Below are 27484 nucleotides of genomic sequence, written 5' to 3' on the forward strand. Positions count from 1 at the left end.
CCATTATGGAAGTGCGGTAGCCAGCCTCCGTGTCCACGGTTCACACTGGCTTCAACGGAGCAGAGGAAACCAGAGACCACTCTTCTGTCCAAGGCAGACCCCACACATCTATGCCTGGTCTCTGCTAATGCTCCTGGACTATAGTATTTTATGACCACGTCTTGGAGTCATTGAATCTCAGTCAATCTCTTGTGTGGGAAAGCCATGGGTAAGCATCTCCAGTCATCGGTTATATTATAACAGAGGAAGGGGAAGAGGGAGAGAGCCTGCCCAGTTTACATTTACTGAACATGAGAACTTGGACCTTAAGGTTACACTTTACTGTCCAGTTCCCATATATGGCCTCCACATGGCTTCTTGTTATTGTGGTTCCGTAACAGCAGTGGTAGAAACAAGACTGGATTAATCACATTCAACTCTTAAGGTATATAGGGTAGCCAATGCTGCACGTTGACAATTTCTAAGGAGCATATTGATTTCTTGTGTGGTCTAGGTTTAAGTCTGGTGCATTATGGTGCATTACCACCAACCGTCTCTGGAGGAGGGGATCCCTCTCTGAATTGCTCCTCCCAAGGTTTCTTCAATTTTTTTTCTCCTGTTGAGAGTTTTTGGGGAGTTTTTCCTTGTCTTCCTTGAGGATTTAGGTTGGTTGAGGGGCAGTTCTATGGGCATATGTGAAGCCCTCTGTGACATGCTTGCGTGTAAAAAGGGCTATACAAATACATTTGATTTGATTTGATTATGGAAAATTCATGAACACAGTTTTGTGTGATTCTTGTTCTGATTCTTGATCCAGGTTGTCGCATTATCGCGCTTCCAACCTGTGCAGAGAACTGCATGGCAACGGGAGGATGCTTGGCAATAGCTAGGGGAGGGTTCCACTGTCCCACGTGCCCTCCTCACCGCATACCCTGTTCAATTTCTATCCACTGTTTCCGCATACCGCAGATTCGCACAGACTCACATACACGTTGAGACAGACTAACACACGTACAATGCTACAGGAATCATGCGTACGTGCACACATTTCCCCATTCAAACAATTATGCGCATTCCATCGGCTGATCAATAGTTTATTGATTGGCTCAGCTAATAGTTTTTTGTTGTTGTTGTTGTTGTAGATTTTGATATCCAATTCAAATGTTGAGAGGCTGCCTGACTACCATTGACGAGACAGATCTAGGCTAATTCCGAGAAGGAAGATGAGAGGACGCTACTCAGATGTGTAACAGGCTCGGGCGATGTTTTTTTTTGCTACAATCTGCTCCTCGTCGATTTTCAATCGTCTGCAATTTTGACATTAAAACGCTCTCGATGTTAATCCGAAGGAATATGTGAAGATCATGCTGGCGGTGTGGTGCTTGGTCTTTGCTGCAGTGGGCGAGAGGCTGGTCGTTTCAGGTAAGAGAAGGGATGGGTAATGCCAACATTAGCCGAGTGTAGAAACGGAACGCCTTTTTATATCCAACTTCACCCAGAAGGCTGTGCTGTAGTTTAGACCTATGTCGTCAAATTGTGCACCTGCAATCACTTTTTATTCTGTGGTCTACACTTACAATGTAGGTGCTGGGTGCCAAGCCCGTAGACTGTGCCCCTTACCCGTCAGCACAACCGATGCAGCAGATTTGCTGCATCAACACATTTTAACCGCAGCGCCTACTGCCATCCAGACTATATGCATGTTTCTCTATGCCCGTACACGTCTTTTCCAATACCTTTATAAGTCACTAATCGTATATCGCTCACAAATAAATCATAGTTCAGTTTGTAAGCTAATGAGTTAAAGACTTGAGTCGCTAGAGTAGACCTAACTCCTCTAACTGACGTGCGTTACAGGCGGCGTAAGGGATTTTGCGCGGGATGCAGGTGTGTGGGATTGGTTCCCGCTTGTGGAACGGGGAGACGGCAGCGACAGTGCGGCCGAAGTTACCTATCCAAAGCGGCTGCTGCAGCAGATGAAGTCGGGGAAGGAAATGGCCCACGGCTATTTGAGTACCAGAGCGAAGAACAGCAGCGGAGGAGGAGACACGTCGGTAAGTTTCATCAATCATATATCCCCAGTTACAGATCATTTTCAAAGAAAACGGTTTTGTTTTAATTTCAATGTTTCTTTCAGACCCAGTTAAGACCCACTTATTTGCAACTTTGTTGCACCCCTTGTGGATTAGACTCAGGGCCTATTCCCTATTTTCAGTTATCAAACCTTGATGTGAGACACTGCCTTTCCTTTGAGAAGTCTACACTATCTAAGACTTGAATCCCTCTGACCTGCTTTCTACACTCACAAAGCTGCATGCACCATTGCAACACATTGGAGAGCTGAAACAGAGTGTGTGTGTGTTTAGCTGTGTTCACTGCCTCATGATAAAACAAGGCCCTGAATGAAATATTCACGTATCACGTCCGATGATCCTCCTTCCTTGTGAAGCTACGGACTCCTCCATTATTCAATGGTGTGTTGAAGTATGTCCCCATTAATATATAAACAGGCCTGTGTGAGAAGTGTAGTATGGGCCAGAACTCCTGAGCACGTTTCCCATTCTCTCTCTCTCTCTCTCTCTCTCTCTCTCTCTCTCTCTCTCTCTCTCTCTCTCTCTCTCTCTCTCTCTCTCTCTCTCTCTCTCTCTCTCTCTCTCTCTCTCTCTCTCTCTCTCTCTCTCTCTCTCTCTCTCTCTGTCTGTCTGTCTGTCTGTCTGTCTGTGTCTCTCTCTCTCTCTCTGTCTCAGTTTTTCTCTCTCACTGTCACACTCTCTCTCTGTCTCTCTGTCTCAGTTTTTCTCTCTCACTGTCACTCTCTCACTGTCTCTCTCTCTCTCTCTCTCTCTCTCTCTCTCTCTCTCTCCTCTCTCTCTCTCTCTGTGTCTGTCTCTCTCTCTGTCTCAGTTTGTCCCTCTCACTGTCACTCTATGTCCTCTCGTTGCTGACTGGGTTGTGGAGGGAGAGTGTGTGCTGGGTGAGAGCAGGTGCTGCTGGAGTTAAAAAACCAGCACAGACGGTTTCCTCTGGTTTGAGGAAGCCAAGCTTCTCACTTGAAAAACAGGCATGCTCTGATTAGGCTGCTTGAATCAACCTGCTGTGTGATTTCATTGAAATATTAAAATCTCTCAACGTAGAGTGACTTATGACAGGAGCGACACTTGTCCATTCAAATTGTAATATGTTATTATTATGACTATAACCTACACTGGGAGAACTGCCACACGCCAGCATCTCCAGTGTATCCCAGGCAAGCCAAACAAGCTGTGTTGTGTAACTGCAACTGAGCCGAGTAGTGTGGAGTCACTGGAGGAGATTATTGGTCAGAATGGTCCGTTGGTCTTGTCTAACAGGAGACCCAGTGATGCAGCCCCTGCGGTCAGACTCAGGGAGGGGCGAGGCTGGCCCAGTGCTGCCACTGTGTGCTGATGGAGACAGTGTTTGGTGTGCAGTAGATCTGTACCTGACTGGAAAGCCTCTCTGTGCTCCTCGAACTTGTCAGGGGTTTGGCTGTCACCCAGGCAGGACTTCACACCAGCTCATCTATACGGTTTTCCAAATTTTTAACATCCCTCTGTCAACCCGTCATTCTCTATCCATCTCTATCGGAGAAATCACACTCAGTCCTTATAGAGCATCAAGTAGGCCTGCAGAAATGATCTCAATCGATAGACATTTATCATTCGCTCCCTTTCGTTTGTTAAACTGCTTTTGGAAATAATTCCATTGCATTTTGTTTGATTATCTTATGTAAGCAGGAGTCAATATAAGCTGCAGAATGCTAGTTGAATATGCATTTGAACGTCTCCTTGGATAAAAGTCTGCTAAATGGATCCGAGGTCAAATCTGCATGCAGAAGCCATGACTTCCTTCCTCCTTTTACGGGTCCTGTAGGAACCTTTCTCCTGTGCCGCCCTTCCTGAAGGAATGCCCCATCCGGCATAATTGGATTGGTCTAATCAAGATATTGATCCGTCTTCCTGTTTCAGACCGTCCATGTGGCCCACAGCAGTTTCCAGGTGGCAGCCTTCGGACTCACCTTCACACTGGACCTCGAGCTAAACCAGTCAGTACCATCGCTATGACTCTAACTAGTCACTAGATGAGATTAGATAGACTGTGTCATCGTGTTTTTTTGCCTTGTTCCTCAGGATAGATAAAAAAGAAAAGAAAATGGTGTTCAGTATCTATTTGCTTAATCACCATACACGTCCACATTAGCCTGTCCTTAACTGCTTCCATTAGAGAGCACTCGTATCCCCTTGATTATGCTGCATGAGCAGATGTGTACAGTACTAGGGCAATAGGCACACACTCGCCGCCACACACACATTTACAAACATACCCACGCAGTGCAGCCAACGCAGGAGAGTGGAATGAGAGTGGCCTGGATGATTAGGATTTCACTATTCATGAGCTTCCAGAGCTGAACCACTTCCCCTCAGCGAGTCAACAGAACAATCATCCTTTATACACTGCATGTATTACAGATGCACAGGGACTGTATTCTCGTATTGTAGCCTGACAGTATGTGGGTTCCCAACACATGCGTTTGTGTTAATACTGTACTATATTTACACAAAAATGCCTTTTATGGGAGTGATTTATAAAGGTTCACTAGAGTCAGGGTTTGACTGTGTTGTGTTTCACCCTTAATATAAGACCTTGATGTTGCGTGTGCCTGCCGATTGTGTGTGGAAAGTTGTTTTTAAAGATGTTTGTCTCACAGTATCTCTTTGTTGTCGCTCCAGTCAGTTCTTGTCTTCAGAATATGTGGAGCGACACTTTGACCACGACGGCAGGCCCTCCCAGTCTCTGGTAAGTTGTGTCTGTTGTGTGTGTGTGATTGTGTATGTACAGTATGTGAGTGTGTGTGTGTACAGTATGTGAGTGTGTGTGTGTACAGGATGTGAGTGTGTGTGTGTACAGGATGTCAGTGTGTGTATGTACAGGATGTCAGTGTGTGTGTACAGGATGTCAGTGTGTGTGTGTACAGGATGTCAGTGTGTGTGTACAGGATGTCAGTGTGTGTGTGTACAGGATGTCAGTGTGTGTGTACAGGATGTCAGTGTGTGTGTGTACAGGATGTCAGTGTGTGTGTACAGGATGTCAGTGTGTGTGTGTACAGGATGTCAGTGTGTGTGTACAGGATGTCAGTGTGTGTGTGTACAGGATGTCAGTGTGTGTGATGTGATGCACACTGTGCAGTACATCACACAGTAGATGTCCAGTAAATAGATTTCTCCTGCCTCTGTAAAATCCAAGTGGTCCATTCTGTTCCGTGCAGTTATCACATGAGAATATAATTAGTCGACAGGTTGTGTAGATGCCCCTAGCTTGAAGAAAATGGAACTTCCATGCCTAGTTTGATTTTGACGATAGACTGGAGGAGTGTCACTGCCTGCTCGACCTAGAGCTAGTGGGGAAGACAGTGTTTTATCTTCTCTCATTGAAATAAACGTGCTACTAGCTTCCCCCACCCCCCCACCCAACTCTTCGTACTCCCCATCCCCACCCACGCATTCCCTGCCATGCCTCAGCCCTCAGAGCCAATCAGAAGCTTGTTCCCATGGCAACGAGTCCGCTCTGTGGTGTCATTAAGTTCTTGGCAGAGTAGAGAATGAAAGAAGACATAGAGGGGGAGAGATAGCAGGAGGGAGGGAGAGGGAGAGGGAGAGGGAGAGGGAGAGGGAGAGGGAGAGAGAGAGAGAGAGAGAGAGAGAGAGAGAGAGAGAGAGAGAGAGAGAATGGTAACCGGGACTGAAATGAAATGCCGGTCAACTCCAAGACTAGAGTTGGCATCTCTGTCTGTGTGTGTCTGTATGTGTGTGTGTCTATTTGTATGTGTGTGTGTCTGTGCCTCCACATCAGGGTGCATCCCTGTAAGTGTGTGCAGGCTTGCAGACAGTTGGTCTCTTCCAGGAGCCGTGAATGGGAGGACTGGCCGGCAGGCTGGTGAAGCAGCCATCAGGCTAGATCCTGTCGCCTCTAGTCTCTCAGACATACCAGGGCCTCTGCTGGCTCAGCTGGCTGCTCATTCCACGCCTCACAAGCCCTCCATTTACAGCTAGGCAAGGTTCCAGTCTGTTCATTTCATTTTTGGTTCAGAATCAAACTCTTAAGAAGGGAACATCAGTGCACCATAATGGGAGTTGCCCAGGGTCTTGTGTCTATCTCCTTATGTGCATGGTTAGTGTGCAAGGTTAGTGTGCAATTCCATGGTATGCGCGCTGAGATGGCATCTCACATGTTCACTTATTTAAAAGCTTCCTGTGCCGTGAAGCCATTGTCAGTGAAGCACACTAGAGTATAGCTGAGCACAGGACAAGTAGGTCAGACTGCAATAGCAGCCGTAATGGAGAGAGTGAAAGAGAGAGAGACATATCGAAAAGAAAACGAGGAAACGAAGTTAACAGAGCCTGTATGAGCCCGATCACCGTGTGGGTCAACCTCCTCCCCCCCCCCCCCCCCCCTCCCCCTCCCCCGTGGCAAGGAGGAGGTGTTGGTTAGAGTGTGGCGTAGTATGTGATGTGTGTATCCACAGGGAGGGGAGCACTGCTACTACCAGGGGAGGCTGCGAGGTCTGCCCGAGTCCTGGGCTGCCCTCTCCACCTGCCATGGCCTGCGGTGAGTCTGCTCGCCGGACCCACCCTGACAGGGCACCAGCTAGACCTTTCACAAGCCCTGTTTGGTTCCTTGACCAAACTGTATCAGACTGGTCTACTTGTTGACATGCTGGTTGTTTGATTGGGACTCTCTGCCCTCAGTGGGATGTTCTCAGATGGGATGTTCTCCTATGGGATTGAGCCTGTTCTCAACGGGAGCAGTCAGGTGAGTGATTGGTTTAGCCAGCCATGGAGGATCCATACCTCTTTGTCATCAGTCACAGTATCAATCGGCTTTGAAGACGAGCTGTGTTTCCCTACCGACGTCTCATCTCCTTCCTGGGTTTGCTCTACCGTAGGACGATGGAGCTCACCTCATCCACAGGATGCCTGATGTGAGACTGTCTCCTGACTGTCCAGGTGGGCCACGACAGCCAGCACACCTCCCCATACCTGCTCTCTCTCTGTCTGTCTCTGTCTGTCTCTGTCTGTCTCTCTCTCTCTCCCCCTCTCTCTCTCTCTCTCTCTCTCTCTCTCTCTCTCTCTCTCTCTCTCTCTGTCTGTCTGTCTGTCTGTCTGTCTGTCTCTCTCTCTGAGCAGAAACTACCGACTCTCTTACCCGTTAGCCGAAGCAGGCTAACCCTCACCCGTTCTGTGTGTGTGTTATTGTTTCTTCAGATTGCACAGAGGGCAGTGAGGGGGTTAGTGTGGGGGGTGAGGATGGTGCTGGTGATGAAGCAGGCCAGGTGGAGCAGCGGGGGGGCCCGGGGGCCCTGAAGCGCTCTAAGAGGCAGGTGCGCAGGCCCACCGTGCAGACGGAGACCAAATACATAGAGCTGATGGTGGTCAACGACTATGAAATGGTGAGTTGCCGCTCTCATACCCGCTGCTTGCTTGCGTGCGTGTGTGTGCCTCGTGTCATTGTTTACCATGTGTCTGCAGTTTGGGCAGCTGCGCCGGTCCACCACCCAGACCAGGAACTTTGCCAAAGCAGTGGTCAACATGGCGGACGCGGTAAGATAATACTCACCTTCTCCCCTCAGGATTAACCCTGGGGTCAGTGTTTCAAGCCGCAAAGAAAGTCTCCTACTAGTCACCGTTAAATCCTTTTTGGTTCAAACCAGCATGTCCGTGGCTGTAAGATGTGCGGCTGTCATGGTTTGCTAGTGGGCGTATTTTCGGATTCCAGATCTACAAGGAGCAGCTCAACACTCGCATTGTCCTGGTTGCCATGGAGACCTGGTCCTCTGCAAACATGGTGTCCGTGGTGGCGGACCCCTTGACGACGCTGCAGAACTTCATGAAGTACAGGAGGGAGAGCATCAAGGAGCAGAGCGACGCCGTGCACCTCTTCTCGTAAGGGCGTGCTTCCTCTCCTCGTGGCCTCTTACAGGCAGAGTAATACACGTTCGCGCCGGCCGCCAGCAGATTTGACTGTGGGCGCTCGGGTGTGCAACAGGGCCCATTGTCGTTCCTTTTGTGCCCTCCAGGGGGCGTACGTTCCAGAGCAGCCGCAGTGGCACTGCCTACACCGGCGGGGTGTGCTCTCCGGCCAGGGGAGGGGGCATCAACGAGGTGAGGACAGCCACCATGAACTAGCCACGTCTTCCATTTCCATTCGCCAGGGTGTGTTTGGTTCCTGATGCCGTGCGTAACTCTGTGTGACTTCCAGTACGGGAACGTGGGCTCCATGGCCATAACTCTGTGCCAGAGTCTGGGCCAGAACATCGGGATGAGGTGGAACAACGCACGCAACTCTGCAGGTGAGGACCGGGTGGAGAGGAGAGAGAGGTGGATGGAGGAGGGTGAGCGACAAGAGAGTCGTTCACACCATTGCCCTCCACACTGCTAACCTCTCCGCGGAATAGAGTCGAGGTTTCATCACAAGACATCGTCTTGTTCCTAAATTGAGAAAAAAAACGAAATTAGATAACAACCAGCCATCTTACGCTAAGCTCTACAAACACCCCTCCCCACTCCTCTCTGTTTCTCTTCCACCCCCCTACCTCTCTCTCCTCTCCCAGGCGACTGCAGGTGCCCTGATGCTTGGCTGGGCTGTATCATGGAAGACACGGGGTGAGGCTTGAGAAAGACACGGCCGTCCCTGCCGAAGCGCACTGCTGCCTTCACACTGACATTCACACTGTGCACCCAGTGGACCTGGGAACTCCACCAGCTCACTCTCACCTCAGTGTTGTTTGTGCCATTCAGTTCGCTCAATTAGATACTCTAAAAGCAGCAACACATCGACTCACCAAAGACTAGTGCCGCCTAGGTTGTTTTGACGGGTAGTCAGCACTTTATTTGCCAAGGAAATCTGGATAATTGGAGTCATCAGTTATTCTTTTGCTGAAACACCATACAGCACTCAGCTGGAGTCGAGATGATTTTGTGTTTGACCATTAAGACATTTGGGGTGGGGGAAAGAAAAGGAGCAGTAAGCATCATGACAGCTTTTAGTTGGCTTTGACTGTGTGCCAGATGGTGCAATACTTCAGTTTTAGTCATGTGCTAGCAGAGACTATGTTCTGATTCTTCAGCTGCCAGATGGGAAAATTACATCTCAAATCTTGTCATATATATTTTGAATTCTCTGTGTGTGTGTCTCTCTCTCTCTCTCTCTCTCTCTCTCTCTCTCTCTCTCTCTCTCTCTCTCTCTCTCTCTCTCTCTCTTGTCTCGTTCTCTTTTCTTCCTCTCTGTGTCGTCGTGCGTGTGGATGTGCACCTACAGTTACTACCTACCCCGCAAGTTCTCTCGCTGTAGTGTCGATGAGTACACCCAGTTCCTACTGCAGGGGGGCGGTAGCTGCCTCTTCAACAAGCCCAGCAAGGTGAGCCTGACATGGGGGTGTGGGAGGCAGCAAGGCCCCCGGCTGCTCTAGTGGGGAGACGAGGAGGCTGAATCCCTCTTGAGTGCTGTTATTTATAGCCGAATTAATTATCCCAATGTCCTAATTTCTCTCAGATCACGTATTTACTCACCGTTCTCTGCCCATCCCCATAATTTCCTTCCTCCGGCTTCCTCTGTATGTTTAATCATTTCTTGTACTCCACCCTCTCCATCTCCTTTGCCTCACGTTCACATCCTCTCATCTCTCCCCCTGTCCTGCAACACTCTGTACCCCCCCCCCCCCCCTCCTCCAGCTGTTGGACCCTCCGGAGTGCGGGAATGGCTTTGTGGAGCCGGGGGAGGAGTGTGACTGTGGATCTCAGCTGGTGAGTGTCTGTCATGGGGGAAATCTCTTCAAGAGATAACCTGCGATCAATCCCCAGGCTCCGACAGGGTGGCCTTAGCAGGGAAAATGCTCATTTGTAATCTGTATTTGGGCTTCCAGGAGTGCGCCCGCAGCGGAGGGCCGTGCTGTAAGAAGTGCACGCTGACCCATGATGCCATGTGCAGTAATGGACTGTGCTGTAGTGGGTGCAGGGTAAGTACCCACCCGTTCACATAGACATATTCACCTCCTCGGTTCAGGCATGGCAGGGTGTTCCTTAAACTCTGGAGCTGGTCGTCTCCACGTGATAAAACGTCTGACTGCCGTCAATCGGTTGGCTCCTGTCTGATGGCTTCTCTAATAATTGTTGTCGTTGTGTCTTATTGTCCCCAGTATGAATTTAGAGGGGCGGTGTGTCGTGAGGCTGTCAACGACTGTGACATCCCAGAGACCTGCACCGGAGACTCTAGTCAGGTGCTGCACCCCTACTCACAACCGGTTCTAGTGCTTTCTACGAGTGTGTTGTATGTCAGAGGCTAACGTCATTTATCACGCCCCTCTCTGCAGTGTCCACATAATGTGCATAAACTGGACGGATACATGTGTGACAGCACTCAGGTATTGGTTTGATTTCATGGGTCTGTGTTCTGTTTCACGGAACACAGGATGCTTAGAAGTGTGTCGTGTTCCTTTTGTCCTATATTTTGATCTTTTGTATCCATCTCTTTGTCAGGGTCGTTGTTATGGAGGTCGATGCAGAACTCGTGATGGCCAGTGCAGAGGACTGTGGGGATACAGTGAGTTCATTTAAGTTCAGTTTAATAAGAAACGCCACACCCTCGCTGGTGAGGATAGAGGATAGGACTTTGGCTGCTGCAGTCCTCTGCCCTCTGCTGGTCGGTTGCAGAAGTGCAGGGGGCCATTCCTAACAAGTCGCCGTGTGTTTCTCAGATTCAGCCGACCGCTTCTGTTACGAGAAGCTGAATGCTGAGGGCACAGACAAGGGCAACTGTGGTCTCGGCCCTGAGGGACGGGGGTGGCTGCAGTGCAACAAGCCGTGAGTGTCCCCAGGTCGTACTGTCCCACTGCACTATGAGCTCTGCTCTGGAAACGATCACCCAGTACATCCCCATGTCCCTCCTCCTGCAGGGATGTGCTGTGCGGCTTCCTGTTCTGCGCCAACATGACGGTGAAGCCAAAGTTTGGGGATTTGCAAGGAGAGGTGACCAGCCTGACTATATATCACCAGAACAAGTACCTGGACTGCCGGTGGGTGGCTATGCAGACATGCCTGGACATGAAATCCTTACTGTTGAGTCTTGCATAGGACTAAATCATCATGGCATCTGCTATGTGTGGGTCATTATCTGCTCTTATCTACTCTTCTTCTGTGGTGTGTGTGTGTGTTCAGAGGCGGCCACGCGCTGCTGGAAGACGGGTCGGACCTGGGCTACGTGGAGGACGGGACGCCCTGCGGCCCCAACATGATGTGTCTGGAGCGCCGCTGCCTGGCCGTGGGCGCCTTCAACCTGAGCACCTGCTCAGGATCCGCCTTCGGACACACCTGCTCCGACCACGGGGTGAGACGAGCCCCCCGCGCTGACAGGAGCTTTCTGCTCCATACACACACATACACACATACACACTCGTAACTATTATCTGTGTGGTTCTCTCCCTCCCTCAGACCTGCAGTAACGAGGTGAAGTGTATCTGTGACAGGGACTACACGGGGAAGGACTGCAGTGTGTTTGACCCCATCCCTGACCCCACCGTCTCTTCCGGCCCAGAGAAGAAAGGTCCATACCATCCTACCCCCCACTGTCTGTCTGTCAGCCTGGTCTGTCTGTCTGTCTGTCTGTCAGTCTGGTCTGTCTATCTGTCTGCCCTCTCTCAAACCCTCTCATAGTCTGTTCTCCATGGTGTGATATCTTTGTGTTGACAGTGAGTGTAGTAGATCGCACACTGGGTCATGCTCCTTCAAGAGCCTGGTTCAGTTTCTCAGTTATGTCCCGAGGCAAGCAACAACAAGACAGAAAAGAGAGAAAGTTAATCAATAGTTGCATTTCATGATATTTTCTCTGGTCATGGTTTCATGTGGGAGGATCTTAAGGGGGTTGCTGAATGTGTAAGCCATTCAATAGAAGTGTGTGTGTGTACGTGTGCCCACGTGGTTGTGTGTGTAAGTGTGTCTGAGTTGCTGAGACCCGGCTGCAATCTTCAAATGTCTTCCTTACTTTCTTGCAGTCGGCCAATGACAGAGCAGTTTGACAGTTGCTCTCATAGGGCAAACCCCCCTCGAGCACGAGGGGGGTTCCGCTGAAAGAGCAAGAGTGGGGGAATGAGAAAGAAGTAATAAAACCCCTCCTTTTTTCCTGTCGTCTCCCTGACCTCCTGTCGTCTCCCTGACTTCCTGTCGTCTCCCTGACTTCCTGTCGTCTCCCTGACTTCCTGTCATCTCCCTGACTACCTGTCATCTCCCTGACTTCCTGTCATCTCCCTGACTTCCTGTCGTCTCCCTGACTTCCTGTCGTCTCCCTGACTTCCCTCCGCTCTCCCGCCCGTTCTCCCTCCTCACCCCCATGTGCTGGAACTTCTCCTTTCTTACTCTCTCTCTCTCTCTCTCTCTCTCTCTCTCTCTCTCTCTCTCTCTCTCTCTCTCTCTCTGTGTCTTCAGGTATCTTGTTGGCCTCTCTCTTTCTTCCTGTCTCTGGTTGACGTGGTGGATGTACAGTGTTGACGCTGTCCTCTGATGTGTGTTCTTGGTGGTGTTTGTTTCTTCCCCCCTTCCCTCCTCCTCCTCCTCTGCACCTCTATCCCCCCCCCCCCCCCTCCTTCCTCTGCGCAGGTCCCAGTGGCACCAATATCATAATAGGGTCCATCGCAGGTGCTATTCTCCTGGCAGCTATAGTCCTAGGGGGAACAGGATGGGGATTTAAGTAAGAGTTCTGGCATGCCTCTGTGTACCTGTTTGCTTCTCCCCAAGGCCCCCATTCACACCTCTCCTGAAATACGCCTGCAACTCATCAGCCTGCTGGGGGAGAGAGGAGGGGATGTATCGAACATGCGAACGCTTTAAACGGTGTCGCGTTTTCTAGGATCGGGCCGCATCACTTGACCCCCCCTGGACGCAATGTGACCATGAGAGGCGGGGGCCTGATAGGGAAGAACCTGTAGCTTTACCCTGTCTCTCAGTCTGCCTCCCAGTCCCCTAGCTCTTAGGGGAACCGGAAATGACCGCATTGGTACCCTGCCAGGAAACAACTCCAGCTCTGTCTGTAGTTGCTCATCTGAAGCCATACATGTTTCAGATCTGTTCAGTGAACTGATCATGTGAACTGGTGCCTCCTCTGGAGTGGAGTCTATAGTTCCTCTGTTTATAGTCCAGCCTTACCGACCTCTAGACTACCTCACTACCTTCTCAGTCGTGCTCTAGCTGTGCATGCCTGCTCTCTTCTCAGACTCTGACCTAAAAGGATGACCTCCATTTCACCATTCCACCTACTTAAGAGACATAACAAGACATATTAAAGCTACCCAAACTATCTATACCTCTTGAAGCGATGTTGCTTTTCTAGAGGAGGTCTAAATGGGGGTCTTTGCCTTTGCAAAGCCCTGTTAATAACCTCTACTCTGGAACTGATTTGGCCATCACTTCTGACAGCGTGGAATCCTTTCAGGGACAGGGGTATGTGTGTGTGCATGTGTGCATGAGCTGTGATCCCCAGGCAGAGAGCCCTGGGGGAAGGCTGGATGTACCGTAGCAGGGGTCAGGGTTGATGGACGGACCCACTAGACACAAGGTGGCTGTATGGGAGGGGCCATCCCGGAGGGAGATGGTTGGTGCCATGATAACAATTTGACCAGCAGCATGTTATGCTATTACACTATATTTTGTTGAATGGAGTATGGTGGCCAGCTGAAATGATGAGATAGAGGGATACCATGAATGAACGCTTGATTGATTGATTCATTGATCGATTGATTAATGCCTTTTCTTTTTTTAACTTGATGTGGCTGTGGTATAAGTGCATCAAAGAGGAAAGAAAAGATTATTAACGCTGACCCTACTTCATTTCAGGTCAAAAATAAAGCCCATCAGTTTCTGCACTCAAACTATCAACTCTGGACGTTAGGTTGTTTTGGTGTGAACAGTGCTAGAACACTGGCAACAGTGCTAGAACACTGGCTACAGTGCTAGAACACTGGCAACAGTGCTAGAACACTGGCTACAGTGCTAGAACACTGGCTACAGTGCTAGAACACTGGCAACAGTGCTAGAACACTGGCTACAGTGCTAGAACACTGGCTACAGTGCTAGAACACTGGCAACAGTGCTAGAACACTGGCTACAGTGCTAGAACACTGGCTACAGTGCTAGAACACTGGCTACAGTGCTAGAACACTGGCTACAGTGATGGGCTTTATAAAATGACTTCTACTCAAGTCAGTCGCCACAGCCTCTGTTATGAACATGCCACTGATGCTGCTGCTGTTATTGTCTCTCCTCTCCTCATGTCTCTCCTCATGTCTCTCCTCATGTCTCTCCTCATGTCTCTCCTTGTGTCTCTCCTGCTAACGCTCTCCTGGCTCTCCCTGGACACAGGAACATCCGGAGAGGAAGGTATGAACAAGCTGGGTGCTAACACTGGATGATACCCTACGACCCCCAACCAGACAGACCTCATCCATCCATGGCAACTGACTGACCTCATCCATCCATATCCTCATCCATAGTGTTATTTCCCTGAGGGCAATGTCCCACTGCACGAGTCCATTAACAACTAAGGCTCAGTCTTACCTTACCTTCTAACCTGTCTTATGACCGTTACCTGAAATCCCATCTATCATTCTACATTCTTCCGACATTGCCAGTATCTACAGAATGTCTCTTTTTAATTGAACTTAAAGACCATCTCTCACGCTGCGCTGTATTTCCCAACAGATCTGGCGGCGGATAAGATGCCAGCTCGTCTTTCCCTCTTCATGTTTGTCCCGCCTGTCTTCCTCTCACTGTGTCTTTTCCACATCGGAGAAAAGGGGATCAAGAAGTCTTCCACTCCTGTCCTGAAACTGTCAAACCCTCTCCGGATGATAACATACCTTCTCCTGTCCACTTCCTGTCTACTTCCTTTTTTCCCGTCTCTCCAAACCCACCCCCTTCTGAGCGTCTGTAGCTCCTCCCAGACACCGCGGTACCAGCCAATCATATCTCAGCCCAGTGGCAGCTGCCAGCGGACCACACACCAGTGCGACTGTGTCTTCACTTCCCTTTCGTTCCGACAGTCTCAAGAAGAACATATCAGTGGTGGACCGATTCAACCAGAGACCTGTCCTTCCAATGTCAGCCTGCCTGCCTGAAAACAAAAATCACAGGTGGGATTGACCGGCCGTGGGATGGGCTATAATCCAGTCCTAAGTAAACAGAGCCAGCTGCTCTGTCTCTGTGAAGAGGACCTGAGGCCAGAGTGGTGGACTGGCCCTGTCAGGGGGCACCACGGATGGCTGATCAGCTGCTAAGCGAAGAGACTGTTCAAACAACAAGGACGGAATTGAAAGGGTGTAGAGTACAGGCCCGGTACAGGCCTTTTTCCAAAGATACAATGGAGCTTGGACAATAAATCATTCTTAGCTGATATCAGAATGATTTTGACAGAGAATGAATATACCCGTATATGGTACCTGGGCTGACATGGGTATGTATTTGTTTATTGTAAGTTAAGTGTTTGGGGGCATTTACCCCTCTCCCCCACACACTAACACACACATCCTTTTAATGTGTTAGAACAGGGCCAGGTATTATGGTTTTGGGATCATGTTAAGAGTCTGAACTTAGCACTGGGGGTCAGATGGCTGAGCGGTTAGGGAATCGGGCTACCAATCAGAAGGTTGCCGATTCGATTTCAGGCCGTGCCAAATGACGTTGTGTCCTTGGGCAAGGCACTTCACCCTACTTGCCTCAGGGGGAATGTCCCTGTACTTACTGTAAGTCGCTCTGGATAAGAGCGTCTGATAAATGACTAAGTATAATATAGCAGCAGAGACCGCAACTTAGTGTTTTCAGCCGCAGACCTGTCAACGTAGTACATTCCACACCTAGTGTTAACAATGCCTGTTAGTGTCTGTAGCCTACTCACCACCTCTCCAGGCCCCAAGTGTGAATGTTAGCGGAGGTTCAGTGTGTCTGTGTGAATGTATGGTGTTTTTAGAGCTAGGAAGAACGGATGAATGTTCACCTTGACACTCCTGCCAACACGTGGAGGTTTTTACATCTAGACATGTTTTCTGTGACCTGTGCTCTGCCACCATGACAACACATGAACAAAAAATATGTTTTATGTCCTGTAACATCGTAAAAACGAGCACTAGCCTACGTATGTGTGTTCACGTACGTACGCACACCTATTTGTACATACTTGCAAAATAGTGACGTTGATACACTGTATGTTAATGAAATCGATGATTTAAATGCAACGTTATAATTCATTAATTTGATCTGTTTTCGACGAGCATTGATCTGTGTCTTGACTTGCATCTGTAAATCTCTAATATGGTTCCACTCATACCTCGTCACTGTACGTGTAAATGTGGCTGATAAAATAGCCACCTGGCCATGTCGCCCTGCCATTCCAGCTAGCGCCTAGATCTTAAGACTTGTCTATTTGTTACCAGCCCATGAGCCCTCAGTGGCTGCTTCCCCAGACCCCTTGTATTGATCCCCAGGGTTACACTGTAAATGAGATTATAGGGTTCTAGATAAGGGTTTAGGAGAAAGCCAGAATGACATGGGTGGATATTTCGAGGTCCGTTTGATTCTGTTGAGCTTTGCACTATGACAGATGCACTATTGTCCCTACAATATGTACTGAGCTGGTATTAAATACAGTCTGTGGAAATTATGGTTGTTTTGCTTTCATTTTGGATATGGAAAGCTGTGAAAAAAGAGACCTAGCCCATATTTTTAAACACTGTCTTTTTGAATGAATACAAATAAATTATGAACAAAGCCCTGTAGATGAATGGAAGTATGAAGGAAATAAAAAAATCTCAAAGTTAAAACCACTTTTATGACTTTTGTCCTTCTTCATTTCCCTTATTTCCAACGGAGGGTGCTATTTGGGACTTAACATAGGGACACCAGCCGGCTTGTCCTCAGCCCTCCTTAGGATGACTCGGGTGACACAGATAGAAGTTGATTATGCTAGTCCGAATATGAACTGTCCCCTCGAGTGAAAGGACATAACTTGTTCCCTAGACAACAAAGGTGAAAGAGCCATTTATATTTAGATCTAGTTCGTATCTTGAATGTCATATTTTGACAAATGTCTTCCATGTCTGACCACCAAGAGAACAAAGAAGTTTAAAATGTCTGAACATGTAGATAAAGAAATACAAATCTTTCTTAAAAGAATAGTGTCACTTTATTCCACATTTTTGTGCAGTTGTTTGCTTGGCGTTAAGTATGTGGACATTTGAACTTGCTGTACCAAATACTTTTGATGAGTCACCATTCACAGATCTCTTTCCTATTAGGCTAAGGCACACAAAAGGTATCTCATTTCATTAAATTAGAAATGTAACAGACAAAAATATAAGCCATATCAACAAGTATAATACATTGTTCCTTATTTAAAGATTACACAAATGCTTGAATATATATTTGAACAATCCTTCCTGGTTGGATAGCTGTCATTTCCACCAGCAGTCTGAGAGTGGGTTCTCTGAGAGTTGCTTCTCTGAGAGTGGCTTCTCTGAGAGTGGGCTCTCTAAGCTTGGGTTCCGCAGAGGTTTCTATCTGTTTACGTATGTTCTCCCTAAATGGCCCACCAGGCATGTGTGTAAGTGGATTGTTGATAGGAAGTGTCTTCAGGCTGGCTACTTTATTGGGTATGTTGCCATGTAGAGAGGGGGGATGCAGCAATGCTTTCCTGTGGGGTGATCACGGGTGGGGGGAGGGGGGGAGTCAGACTGCAGGATCACCGATGTCTCCCTTGGTCTTGGGCTCCTGCCACCATTCTGCTACGAAGGCCTCCTCATAGTCTCCTACCCCCTCAAACTCAGCGTCAGGGGGGGTGGAGGGACCCAGGGACACCTCCTCTGGACTCACCACATCCTGTCAGGGGGAGACCCCCCCACAGATGAACTTACAGTGCTACGAAAAAAAGATTTATTGACGCTTCCCTGATGGTCTTTGTTGCTTGGTTTTTCTGTCACTCCTACTTCCCTGTTTGCTTTGCATCCCATTAAATCTTTTGAGCAGTAAGTCATCTTTGTCTCTCTCGCTATCTTTGCTTTTCTTGAAACCCTCCCGAGTCCTCCTCCCCCTCCTAGGTCAGGGCTACGTGGTTAGCTGGGAGGGGCTGGCTAGAGTTAAATGCATGTGGCAGGTCCTCAATGGCCAACACCTCCCAGCTACATACCACACTCACCCGGAGGAAAACAGTCCGCCCTCCTTCTCCCTGTGTCTCCATCTCTCCTTCTCATAGTTACTGACACTTTCCATTTCTCCTCCCTAAATCCTCTCAGGCCTTTTACCAGGTTTGTTTTTCACCTGAGTAAACACTGAGAGTGAGTAGACGTGGTTATTTTGGACAGCACCAAAAAGGTTTTTTGGTTGTAAAATGTATTTACATGACATGACGCTCATTATATCATCATATTATTTATGACAGACCGGTTTAATGGTTCTGTCCAGAAACTCCTCCTGTGTGACACCAGCACCTTACCTCATCATCTGTTTGTAGGTAATTTAGTGCAAACTCCAGCATCTCCCTCTGCTTGGTGGTCTGGTTGTGGTACATCAGAGCTTCCTGGGAAACAAACACAGCATGGCCGGTCTGGGGTGAGTGACATGGCACGAAAGAAAACCAAACAGTGCCTATGTTTACGGCCTGTATTGTTTCCCTTTTGTTTTACTGCCCTTCAGCCTTGTAATGACAATATTATTATTTACTACACAATATAAGGCGACAGTAGCAGCAAAAGCAGTGTGTGTCAGGGAACTGTGGCTTTGTTTAATTGGATGCTTCAAAGCAGCCCGTAGCAAGCGTGAAACGCTTGTAAAAGAAGCGAGGAATTTAAGAATTTGACAAGAATCCATGGGTTTTGAATTGCTACCCTGGTATGGCGTATGTGTTCACACCAAGGCGGTAGTTGTCACGGTCACTCACTGGTCGGGGCAGGAAGTGGTGCTCCTCCAGACCCCACTGCTCTCGGTAGAAGCGGTAGTACACCACGTTCTGCTGCATCACCTGGTCGCTGGCGTCAAACAGCATGTAGCTGGCCGCACACGGGGCAGCGTTCTTCACGTCGTTCACTGAACAGGGAGGGATGGGGGCTTAGCTGCAGTATAAAACCGGACATGTCACGCCGTCATGTCATGTCATTGCTATGTCATTTACTAATTGTTATGATCAGGTCTGGACTGGGACTGAAAAACGGACCGGGACTTTGAAGCGCAGACCGGCCCACGACCGTGTATTATTATTATATAATTTATTTTTTTGCATTATGCCCCGGCCGTTTGACCGGACGTTTCGGGAAATCTCCCGACTCTCCCGATGGCCAGTCCAGCCCTGGTTATGATGTTGAAACAGGCCTTGGGAAGCGCTGATATGAAACAGTCTGTAGCCTATCTGTCTGAGCTGTTGAGGTAGATCTGTGAGATCTATCTATCCCATGGATGGTGGTCTTACATGCTCCTTACATTTGTAGTAGGCAAACTGGAGGTAGTGGTACATGGTGGCCACAAACTTCTCCACAAAGAAACCCCCGACGTTGGGCATCAAGTTCTCCTCACATTTCACCTTACACCTCAACACCTCAGTGTAGAGGTCTACATGGAGAGGGAGAGAGAGAGAGGAAGGAGACATATTAAACACAGATGATGTTGTTTGTCATTAGCTTTGTCGGTCATGTAAATGAAATGATTGAAAAGCCCATTCACCTGCTAATGTAGGGTAGAAGTCTTTGAACTCGGTGATCTCATATGAGCCCTCACATCCTGCTAGACAGAAGTCATACACTTTGAAGTACTCAGTGGTGGCCTGCTCCATGTTTCTAGCACTGCTGCTGAAGTCCCCAGAGTTGTACAGTTTGACAGCTTTCAGGAAGACGCCCTGGAGGACAGAATGGACAGTACAGTACTGTCACATGTTGAGGCTAATTGTTACAAATAGTAACACTAAGAGGTCAATTATTAACACAGCTGCAGAACAACAACATTGAAGTTGTCAACAAGAGTCAGATTGTGACACCAAGGTGTTAATACTGGACCTCATATGGACGCTCCTCAAGGTCGATGAGGTATTCATCCACTTCAAAAAGCGTTTTGTAGTAGTTCATGTTCTTGGTTAAGTAAGGGTCCTCTGGGTTCTTCTGGAGGAACGTGTAGGCTGCAGACACAGCCCTCTCCAAATTGTTTAACTGCAAAAGACACAAATATATCTAATTTAAAACAGCTACTGCAATTGTATGAGTCTTGAAGGAAAAGCTCTTGTTATTTGAAGTGTTCTTTTCTCTCCTGTTAACTGGTTTATATTTAAAACACCATCCTATGCCTTAACCAAAATGCTTCATTGAAACAAATGGTGCTCCATTTTGGCAGAATTCTTCACCTTACGATATGACCTATAGCCCGGTCCCTGATTAACATCACAGGCTTGTTGTCAAGTCAATGTGAGCAAGGTAACAGTAGGATGTAACTACTCTCATCCAACCAGAAGGTATTGTAAAAAGGCAAGTTTTCTGATTTCGTTATGAAAGACAAAGAATGCCAGTGATAAGGAGTATAACTCTAGGGTGTCCTTGGGTCATCCGTGGTGTATTCTGGAGGTTTCGGTATAGAAGTAAGCGAAGAAACAGATGCACTAAACTGAGCCATGAGATCACCACCCACCTATGGGAATGTCTCACTGTGACAGAGGACAAATCATCTAGTCAGAGCAACCACAAACTTCCAGGACGGACACATGGGGCATGGAGAAAATACAATTCATGTTTGGCACATTGGTACGCTTATGGTGCACTTGGACAACTAAAAATGAGTCATCTCCAGCAAAACATGGCTTTAAAAGCCGAGTTGTAGTCAGATTTGCATGCCTTGTGTTTAATACTGAAGAATGAGCCGATTGTTTGGGCTGGAGGGCTGAAGTGTTTAATAGGGCGCAGGTCGGGTGAGAGACGTGGCATATGTTCAACTGCTGAGTTCGCTACTTTCTCAACAGGAGGGCTAAGTAGAGTAATACTTTGATCTTGTAGCGTAAAGAATCAGCCTGGAGGTATGGACGCAGTGATGGGAACGTGTGGAAAGTGCTAGGATTGGCTACTTCCTCACCGAGAATGCCATTGCACACAAATATGCAGCCTTTCACTCTAAAATTCCATGTCAAGAACTATTAATTATCCTTATCCTAACAACCTCAGGGCTATTCGTTGAGGACTTGTCCATCTTAATGACAGGTATTAGTTACGTTTAACTGCGTAAGCTAATTATTAGTCTAATGAGCTACACATAGAATAAAGGTCAAAAGTAGAAATAATTAGTAGATCACCAACATTAATTTCTGTGGTTTGGAACTTCTCTGCTAAAATCTAAAATATTTTCTTATCTCGACGCTTTATTTTGATCTCACCTGGTAGTAGGCATATTGTATGTACCGGTATGGTACCCTTTTTTCGAAAGCTTCCAGAACATCTTGCCTTGGGTAGGCTACTGCAAACACTGGAAAGGATGCCTTACACTTTTTTAGACACGATGCCCGGAGTAAGAAATGTCGCATAATTCGGAGGCTGCTGTCGGCGAATAAAGTATCATTTTTCCGACTGACATTAGTACAGTTCTGGCTGCAAAACGCTTCGCTGTCCTTCAGGAGCCGATGGAGGCGCAAACAAAGTTCCAGGTATTTTATGCTCTCTTTCCAACTCTGAGCGGAGTACTGGTCAATGGCATGCCCGTAAGCAGAATCCAGTGGCATAATGTCGTTCTGGGGGAAACTTGTGAAGCTATATTTCTCGTACTGGGCTTCGACCAGAACCGTGGTGATAAAAAATAGGCAGATAAAAAATAGAGACCAGCTCTTCCTTTTTTCATGTAGGAACATGATCTCACTCTTTCATTTGTCGCATCCACATCGAACATCTGTGTAGTTTAAATTAACCTGGCTTTTCTTTACCAGTAGACGGTCATGTCTGTCTGCACGTACATAGCATTGTCCCGGTTCTCAAAGTTTAGGAGGAGGGAACAGAAGTCTGGGTTTAGTCCTACAGGAGTCAGACGCAAGAGGATATGATCCTGGCATTTATTCCCCGGGTCATAATGCCCTTAATTTTCAGACTGAGGGGAAAACGTCAGTTTCCTTGAAGTTTCATATGAATGAAAAGAACTGATTTGAAACACAAATAGATCAGCTCTATTAACATATCAAAACAATCTGAAATTAGTTAAACTATACTATGTCACTAGTTTATGGTCTTAGTACCTTGCCAATAGCTGTTGTGTTGTAGTAGGTTCATGGTTATAAACATTTAGATTTACCAGCATTCCAACATAAACGAGAAAATTACTGACATGTTGAAACCTATTATTTGCCCTCTTTAGGTACGCATATATTGGCCTACTGATGACGTCCTGAGCACTATAGGCTACTCCTCTAATTGCCTAAATCAGGAATAGCCTACTGACATGTTATTTCATATTTAGGGAGTATATCAATACATATAAATATAGCCTGTGACACAAAGTAAATTAGGTAAAAGTAAACGAAATATATGACTTTCCAGAATGACACATTATCTATCATCCTATGAATCTTTTCACTCGTGCTTAAAGCCCTGGGTTCCTGTTTCGGACCCAGTGGCCGTGGTTTTTTTTTCTTTACACGTTTACAGAATTCCTTTAAAAAAAGGAGGGGGAGATGGGGGCCACACCTCCCCCAACTCCTAAAGGAGCTACGTCCGCTCTGCAGGCTGCACTCTTCTCCGTACATCACTAGCGGAACTATCACGGTAGCTAGTTACCTCTGCTGTCTCATGTTTCAGATTGATTTATAAAACGCTAAACCGTTGACACCCTTTTAGGCTTGATAATGAAATTGACTGTTGTTCTAGTTTTGCTGTCCGCGGTTTATATTAACTGCAGCCCGGGCCCGTTAGATGATGTTGTTATCGATCGATATGACATTCCAAGAGTTTGTCCCCGAGAAGTACAAACAGGAGATTTTGTCCGATACCACTATAATGGCACCTTCTTAGACGGAAAGAAGTTTGACTCGAGGTAAGTTATTTATGATTACGCTATATTGGATTAGACTACTCCTCCAGAGCGCAGGCCTTGTCTTTAAATGGATTGAGCGAAACATTTTCTGATTTTTATCCTGCGCCAGTAGGCGGACATTTTTTTTTAAATGGACTTTTACACATCATTGTTCTCATAATTAAGGCTTGAAGACGTGTCGGTCCGTGGCCTCAGACCCTTTATAACCAACTTTGCCGTTTTTTGTGACGCTCTAGGCAGATGCATTTAATGTGTAGGATTGCAAAGATGTGCCACTACTTGGCTGTGATGTTTCTGCACAATATCTGCGTAGACAACTCAATGGTGCTTGAGGCTGCAACATGCCACGCACGCTGAACGCGAGAGCGGCGGCGCACAGAAGTTCATGTGCAGATATTATATCTTGTCTGAGCAAATAGTCCAATATTTTGGAGAATCAACTTTAACTTTAGTATCGCTTTGACGTCGCCTTGAAATAGAACGATATACTTATTAGGATCATACTTATGTATGAGAATTTTTGAAAATTATTTAATCATGCTGTGTTCTTCCTCTATCCTTCCCCCCCACAGTCTTGAGCGTGGAAACCCTTTCATTGGCCAGGTAGGACTGGGCAGGCTCATCACAGGAATGGACAGGGGAGTGCAAGGCATGTGCGTCAATGAGCGTAGAAAGGTCACCGTGCCCCCACACCTGGCCTATGGAAGTCTCGGAGCAGGTATTCATCTATGTACACATTTATCAAACACAATTGTTAAGACCAATCAAAAATGAGCTCTTATTAGAAGAAGATAAGCATCTTCTGTTAGCTAAACAAAGTGGTGTCGTGGGTGAACAAGAGTGGGATGAGTTTCAAGTCCTTGTCCTTCCTCTTGTCTCAGGTGGTGTCATCCCTCCAGACACGGTTCTGGTGTTTGACGTGGTGCTTCTAGACATCTGGAACACGGACGACAAGGTCCAGATTCGCACCCTCAGCAAACCAGAGAGCTGCAAGCGTACTGTTGTGGTCTCTGACTTCATCCGCTACCACTACAACGGCACACTGCTGAACGGCATCCCCTTCGACTCCAGGTCAGTGACGACAAACAACTGTGGATTCAGATTTTGTTTTGGTGTGTGTGCGTGCAGGTGAGTTTGTTTTGAACTGGGTCTTTTTGTATGTGTGCAACTCAGCTACAGTAGAAACTCCACCTACGACACCTATGTGGGACAGGGTTACTTAATCAAAGGCATGGATGAGGGTCTTCTGGGCATGTGCCTGGGAGAGAGACGAACCATCATCATCCCTCCCTTCCTGGCCTATGAGGAAAAGGGCTATGGTAACAACCACTATAATAATAATAATTGTGTTTGTAATGCACTTTATATTGAGCTAAATCTAAATGTAAACTCCTCCAGCCCAGACATCTACCACTGAGACTGATGCAGGTGACTGTATATCACAGATCCCTCTAAACCTCACACCTTCCCTCTCAACAGGCACCCAGATCCCCTCCCAGGCCACCCTGGTGTTTGAAGTGCTCCTGGTGGATCTGTTCAACCCTGAGGACGACCTGATCGTGGAAGTCAAGGAGGTGCCCAAGCCCTGCCCCCGGAAGACTGTGGTGGGAGACTACATCCGCTACCACTACAACGGCACCTTCCAGGACGGCTCTTCCTTCGACTCCAGGTACACACGCCTATAAACACACGCCACACATCCATAGAACCGTATGTGGGCCAGTTATGGTGAGAGAAATATCCAGTATCAACTCATAAGTTGGCGTGCTGAATAAGTTGTAAATATTTGCTCATATCTGCTCCTCTACAGCTACCAGCGTAACAGCACCTACAACACCTACATTGGCATGGGCTACGTGATCGCCGGCATGGACAAGGCTCTCCAGGGGCTGTGTGTTGGAGAGAAGAGGAGGGTCATTCTCCCACCTCACATGGCCTATGGAGAGAAGGGGACCGGTGAGTCTGGCATGGGGTCTGTCTCCTACAGCCTATGACAATGCGCCGGGGTAAAGGGAGTCAGATGGCTGAGCGGTTAGGGAGTCGGGCTAGTAATCTGAAGGTTACCGGTTCGATTCCGGCTGTGCAAAATGACGTTGTGTCCTTGGGCAAGGCACTTCACCCTACTTGCCTCGGGGGGGAATGTCCCTGTACTTACTGTAAGTCGCTCTGGATAAGAGTCTGCTAAATGACTAAATGTAAATGTAATGTAAAGGGCATTGCACGTTTTGCGTGAGGGGGAAAAGTCCAGTTTGCAAATATCTCAGTCCTATGTCTCCTCCTGGTAAAAGCGGTTCTCCACAGGGGACATCATCCCTGGCTCGGCTGTGCTCGTCTTCGACATCCACGTCATCGACTTCCACAACCCCAAGGACGCGGTGGAGATCAAGGTCACCTACAAGCCCGAGGAGTGCAACGTCACCAGTGAAATAGACGACCTGATCAAGTACCGCTACAACTGCTCCCTGATGGACGGAACTCTGCTCTACTCCTCGTGAGCACCTCCTGTTCCCCGCACCGCCACACTGCATGTAATCACCGCTGGCTCCTCCTTGTCTGACTGGTTTCAGCAGCAGCACCTAGGAAGGCAGACTCAGCCCCAGCTACACAGGGCTGTTGGTGCAGTTTAGAGAATAAATGATATAATATAATAAAAAATAATAATTACATGCTAGAGCAGTGGTTCTCAACCTTGGTCCTCAAGTACCCCCTGTCCTGCATGTTTGAGATGTTTCATTGTTCCAACACAACTGATTCAAATGAATGGTCGTTAGCAGGCTTCTGCATAACTAGATAACGACCCATTCATTTGAATCGGGTGTGTTGGAGCAGGGAAACATCTAAAACATGCAGGACAGGGGTTGAGAACCACTGTGCTAGAGGATATATAGCTGCATACAGTGCAACACATATCAAATGTAGCGAGAGCAGTAGGACTGGTAACAACCTTCTTCTCTCCTCTTGCAGAGACCACTTTGATAGTCCGCCCGTCACCACACTGGGGGCCAATAAAGTGATCGAGGGCCTGGACGAGGGTCTGAGAGGGATGTGCGTGGGCGAGAAGAGGCAGGTGGTCGTCCCGCCCCACCTCGGGCACGGCGAGAACGGAGGTGAGGCGTCTCAACCAGCCTGCTCAGACCCTCCAGTAGCTGGTTATCGCATCCCGTCAGGATGGTGTGGCTCTCATACTTCCTCCTTCTCGCCCCGTGTGCCCCTACAGCCAGGGGTGTGCCCAGCAGCGCCGTGTTGTACTTTGAGCTGGAGCTGCTGGACCTGCAGAAGGGTGTGCCTGATGGCTACATGTTTGTGTGGCTGGGAGACAGTCCGGACCCCCTGTTCCCCGCCATGGACCTGAACAAGGACGGAGAGGTTCCTCTAGAGGAGGTAAACTTCACAGGCGATATACGCCGTCTAGCGACATTTGATCCTTTTTAGCCCCTTTTTAGTGTAACCAGGGCAGATTATTAAAGGTTAGCAACACTGGTGTAATGCATATATTTTCTCATTCTTACCCCTCTGCTTTCTCCAGTTCTCAGAATTCCTTATGCTGCAGGTTAAAGACGGCAAAGGCCGACTGAGGCCAGCAATGGATGCTGACCAAATCATAAAGGACATGTTCAAGAACCAGGACCGCAATGGTGATGGGAAGATTGTGCCCGATGAGCTGAAGCTGAAGGTGGAGGAGGACTCAGAAAAAGCAAAACATGAGGAACTGTAGGGGGGACATATTTAAAGGGGACAGGGGGGACACTGGCACATGGATATGGTCAAACTAGTATCTATGCATCCAAATGGCTTTTAACTTTTGGAGAAGAGCAGGATGAAAATATAATACAGGTCAAAAATGATTTATCAGTTCTATTTGGTACTTTTTCTTCAGTAACAGTTAATAAATCACTTTTGTTACTACCTTTTCTGCCATTTGGGCTAGCCTATACTCCCATGATGCACTGCAGGTGGGTTCAAAATGGCTGATTGGACGGATGGCTGTGCCCCAAACCCCGCCCCCAGATGTGAAAGTGATGTCAAGACTGGGTTGTATATTTCAGAGTGGCTATTTTGTGCAATACAAGATTTTTTTTAAGTAAAGTGCCTTGCATTGTGTATCATATCACAGAAAGCAACTGATGGTTTTATAATAAAAAAATATAAATATATAACCTTTGGAAGTTATGTCATGAAAGATAAACATTCCCTTTGCTGTTAACATTGAATCAAATTACATAAGTCCAGTTCGCTGGTCAGAAGACAATAGAATGAAATGGCAAATGCCAAGATACGGAAGCAAAAAATTAAATGATAGAAGGGAGCCTGTTTTAAACACTTCAGAGACAAGGACCAGTTTATTCCAAATGGAATGCAATGTTTTCAGCCACACAGTACATCCTCCATATTGTAATATACTTGTCAGGTATCAAAGA

The 27484-nt window shown here is 47.7% G+C and overlaps 3 protein-coding genes across 6 annotated transcripts; 2 read left to right on the forward strand and 1 right to left on the reverse strand.

Moving 5' to 3' along the window:
* The first annotated feature begins 939 nt into the window (after positions 1 to 939).
* Positions 940 to 16853, forward strand: LOC134006918 (disintegrin and metalloproteinase domain-containing protein 11-like). Of its 4 annotated transcripts, XM_062446041.1 has the most exons (26): positions 940 to 1401; positions 1837 to 2033; positions 3966 to 4042; positions 4728 to 4794; positions 6521 to 6603; positions 6744 to 6807; positions 6941 to 7001; positions 7260 to 7444; positions 7524 to 7595; positions 7771 to 7937; positions 8072 to 8156; positions 8254 to 8344; positions 8606 to 8657; positions 9313 to 9412; positions 9726 to 9797; positions 9917 to 10009; positions 10190 to 10270; positions 10364 to 10414; positions 10530 to 10593; positions 10748 to 10853; positions 10946 to 11065; positions 11208 to 11376; positions 11481 to 11592; positions 12642 to 12732; positions 14400 to 14417; positions 14739 to 14879. In XM_062446041.1, the coding sequence occupies exons 1-26, from the start codon at positions 1344 to 1346 to the stop codon at positions 14752 to 14754; spliced, it is 2352 nt and encodes a 783-aa protein (XP_062302025.1). In that variant the 5' UTR covers positions 940 to 1343; the 3' UTR covers positions 14755 to 14879. The 4 variants fall into 4 exon arrangements, 3 of the variants coding, with proteins under 3 accessions (XP_062302025.1, XP_062302036.1, XP_062302020.1); XR_009927984.1 differs by lacking the exon at positions 14739 to 14879 and having other exon boundaries at positions 11481 to 12145; XM_062446036.1 differs by lacking the exon at positions 12642 to 12732 and having other exon boundaries at positions 944 to 1401; positions 14739 to 16853.
* A 336-nt stretch (positions 16854 to 17189) lies between these two features.
* Positions 17190 to 22038, reverse strand: p3h4 (prolyl 3-hydroxylase family member 4 (inactive)). The gene is made up of 7 exons (XM_062446362.1): positions 21427 to 22038; positions 20069 to 20218; positions 19740 to 19911; positions 19500 to 19628; positions 18964 to 19109; positions 18520 to 18603; positions 17190 to 17906 (listed from the first exon to the last, which is right to left on the reverse strand). Exons 1-7 carry the CDS (start codon positions 21892 to 21894, stop codon positions 17757 to 17759), a joined length of 1299 nt encoding a protein of 432 aa, XP_062302346.1. The 5' UTR covers positions 21895 to 22038; the 3' UTR covers positions 17190 to 17756.
* A 709-nt stretch (positions 22039 to 22747) lies between these two features.
* fkbp10a (FKBP prolyl isomerase 10a) lies at positions 22748 to 26912 on the forward strand. The gene is made up of 10 exons (XM_062446244.1): positions 22748 to 23066; positions 23639 to 23784; positions 23948 to 24137; positions 24240 to 24385; positions 24546 to 24735; positions 24877 to 25022; positions 25368 to 25557; positions 26031 to 26173; positions 26284 to 26447; positions 26593 to 26912. Exons 1-10 carry the CDS (start codon positions 22879 to 22881, stop codon positions 26779 to 26781), a joined length of 1692 nt encoding a protein of 563 aa, XP_062302228.1. The 5' UTR covers positions 22748 to 22878; the 3' UTR covers positions 26782 to 26912.
* Positions 26913 to 27484: the final 572 nt, after the last annotated feature.

Source organism: Osmerus eperlanus, chromosome 2 (assembly GCF_963692335.1).
Source record: "Osmerus eperlanus chromosome 2, fOsmEpe2.1, whole genome shotgun sequence".
In the NCBI taxonomy this organism is placed as follows: Eukaryota; Metazoa; Chordata; class Actinopteri; order Osmeriformes; family Osmeridae; genus Osmerus; species Osmerus eperlanus.

Excerpts from the sequence above, each read along its gene's own strand:
- fkbp10a (XM_062446244.1), top strand. The coding sequence starts at position 22,879 with ATGAAATTGACTGTTGTTCTAGTTTTGCTGTCCGCGGTTTATATTAAC. Across the intron at positions 24,386-24,545 it reads CTATGAGGAAAAGGGCTATG|GCACCCAGATCCCCTCCCAG; the intron begins GTAACAACCACT and ends CCCTCTCAACAG. Across the intron at positions 25,558-26,030 it reads GGAACTCTGCTCTACTCCTC|AGACCACTTTGATAGTCCGC; the intron begins GTGAGCACCTCC and ends CTCCTCTTGCAG.
- LOC134006918 (XM_062446036.1), top strand. The coding sequence starts at position 1,344 with ATGCTGGCGGTGTGGTGCTTGGTCTTTGCTGCAGTGGGCGAGAGGCTG. Across the intron at positions 4,043-4,727 it reads CTGGACCTCGAGCTAAACCA|TCAGTTCTTGTCTTCAGAAT; the intron begins GTCAGTACCATC and ends TTGTCGCTCCAG. Across the intron at positions 8,345-8,605 it reads CAACGCACGCAACTCTGCAG|GCGACTGCAGGTGCCCTGAT; the intron begins GTGAGGACCGGG and ends CTCCTCTCCCAG.
- p3h4 (XM_062446362.1), bottom strand. The coding sequence starts at position 21,894 with ATGTTCCTACATGAAAAAAGGAAGAGCTGGTCTCTATTTTTTATCTGC. Across the intron at positions 20,219-21,426 it reads TACAATATGCCTACTACCAG|TTAAACAATTTGGAGAGGGC; the intron begins GTGAGATCAAAA and ends TGTCTTTTGCAG. Across the intron at positions 18,604-18,963 it reads ACCACTTCCTGCCCCGACCA|GAAGCTCTGATGTACCACAA; the intron begins GTGAGTGACCGT and ends TTTGTTTCCCAG.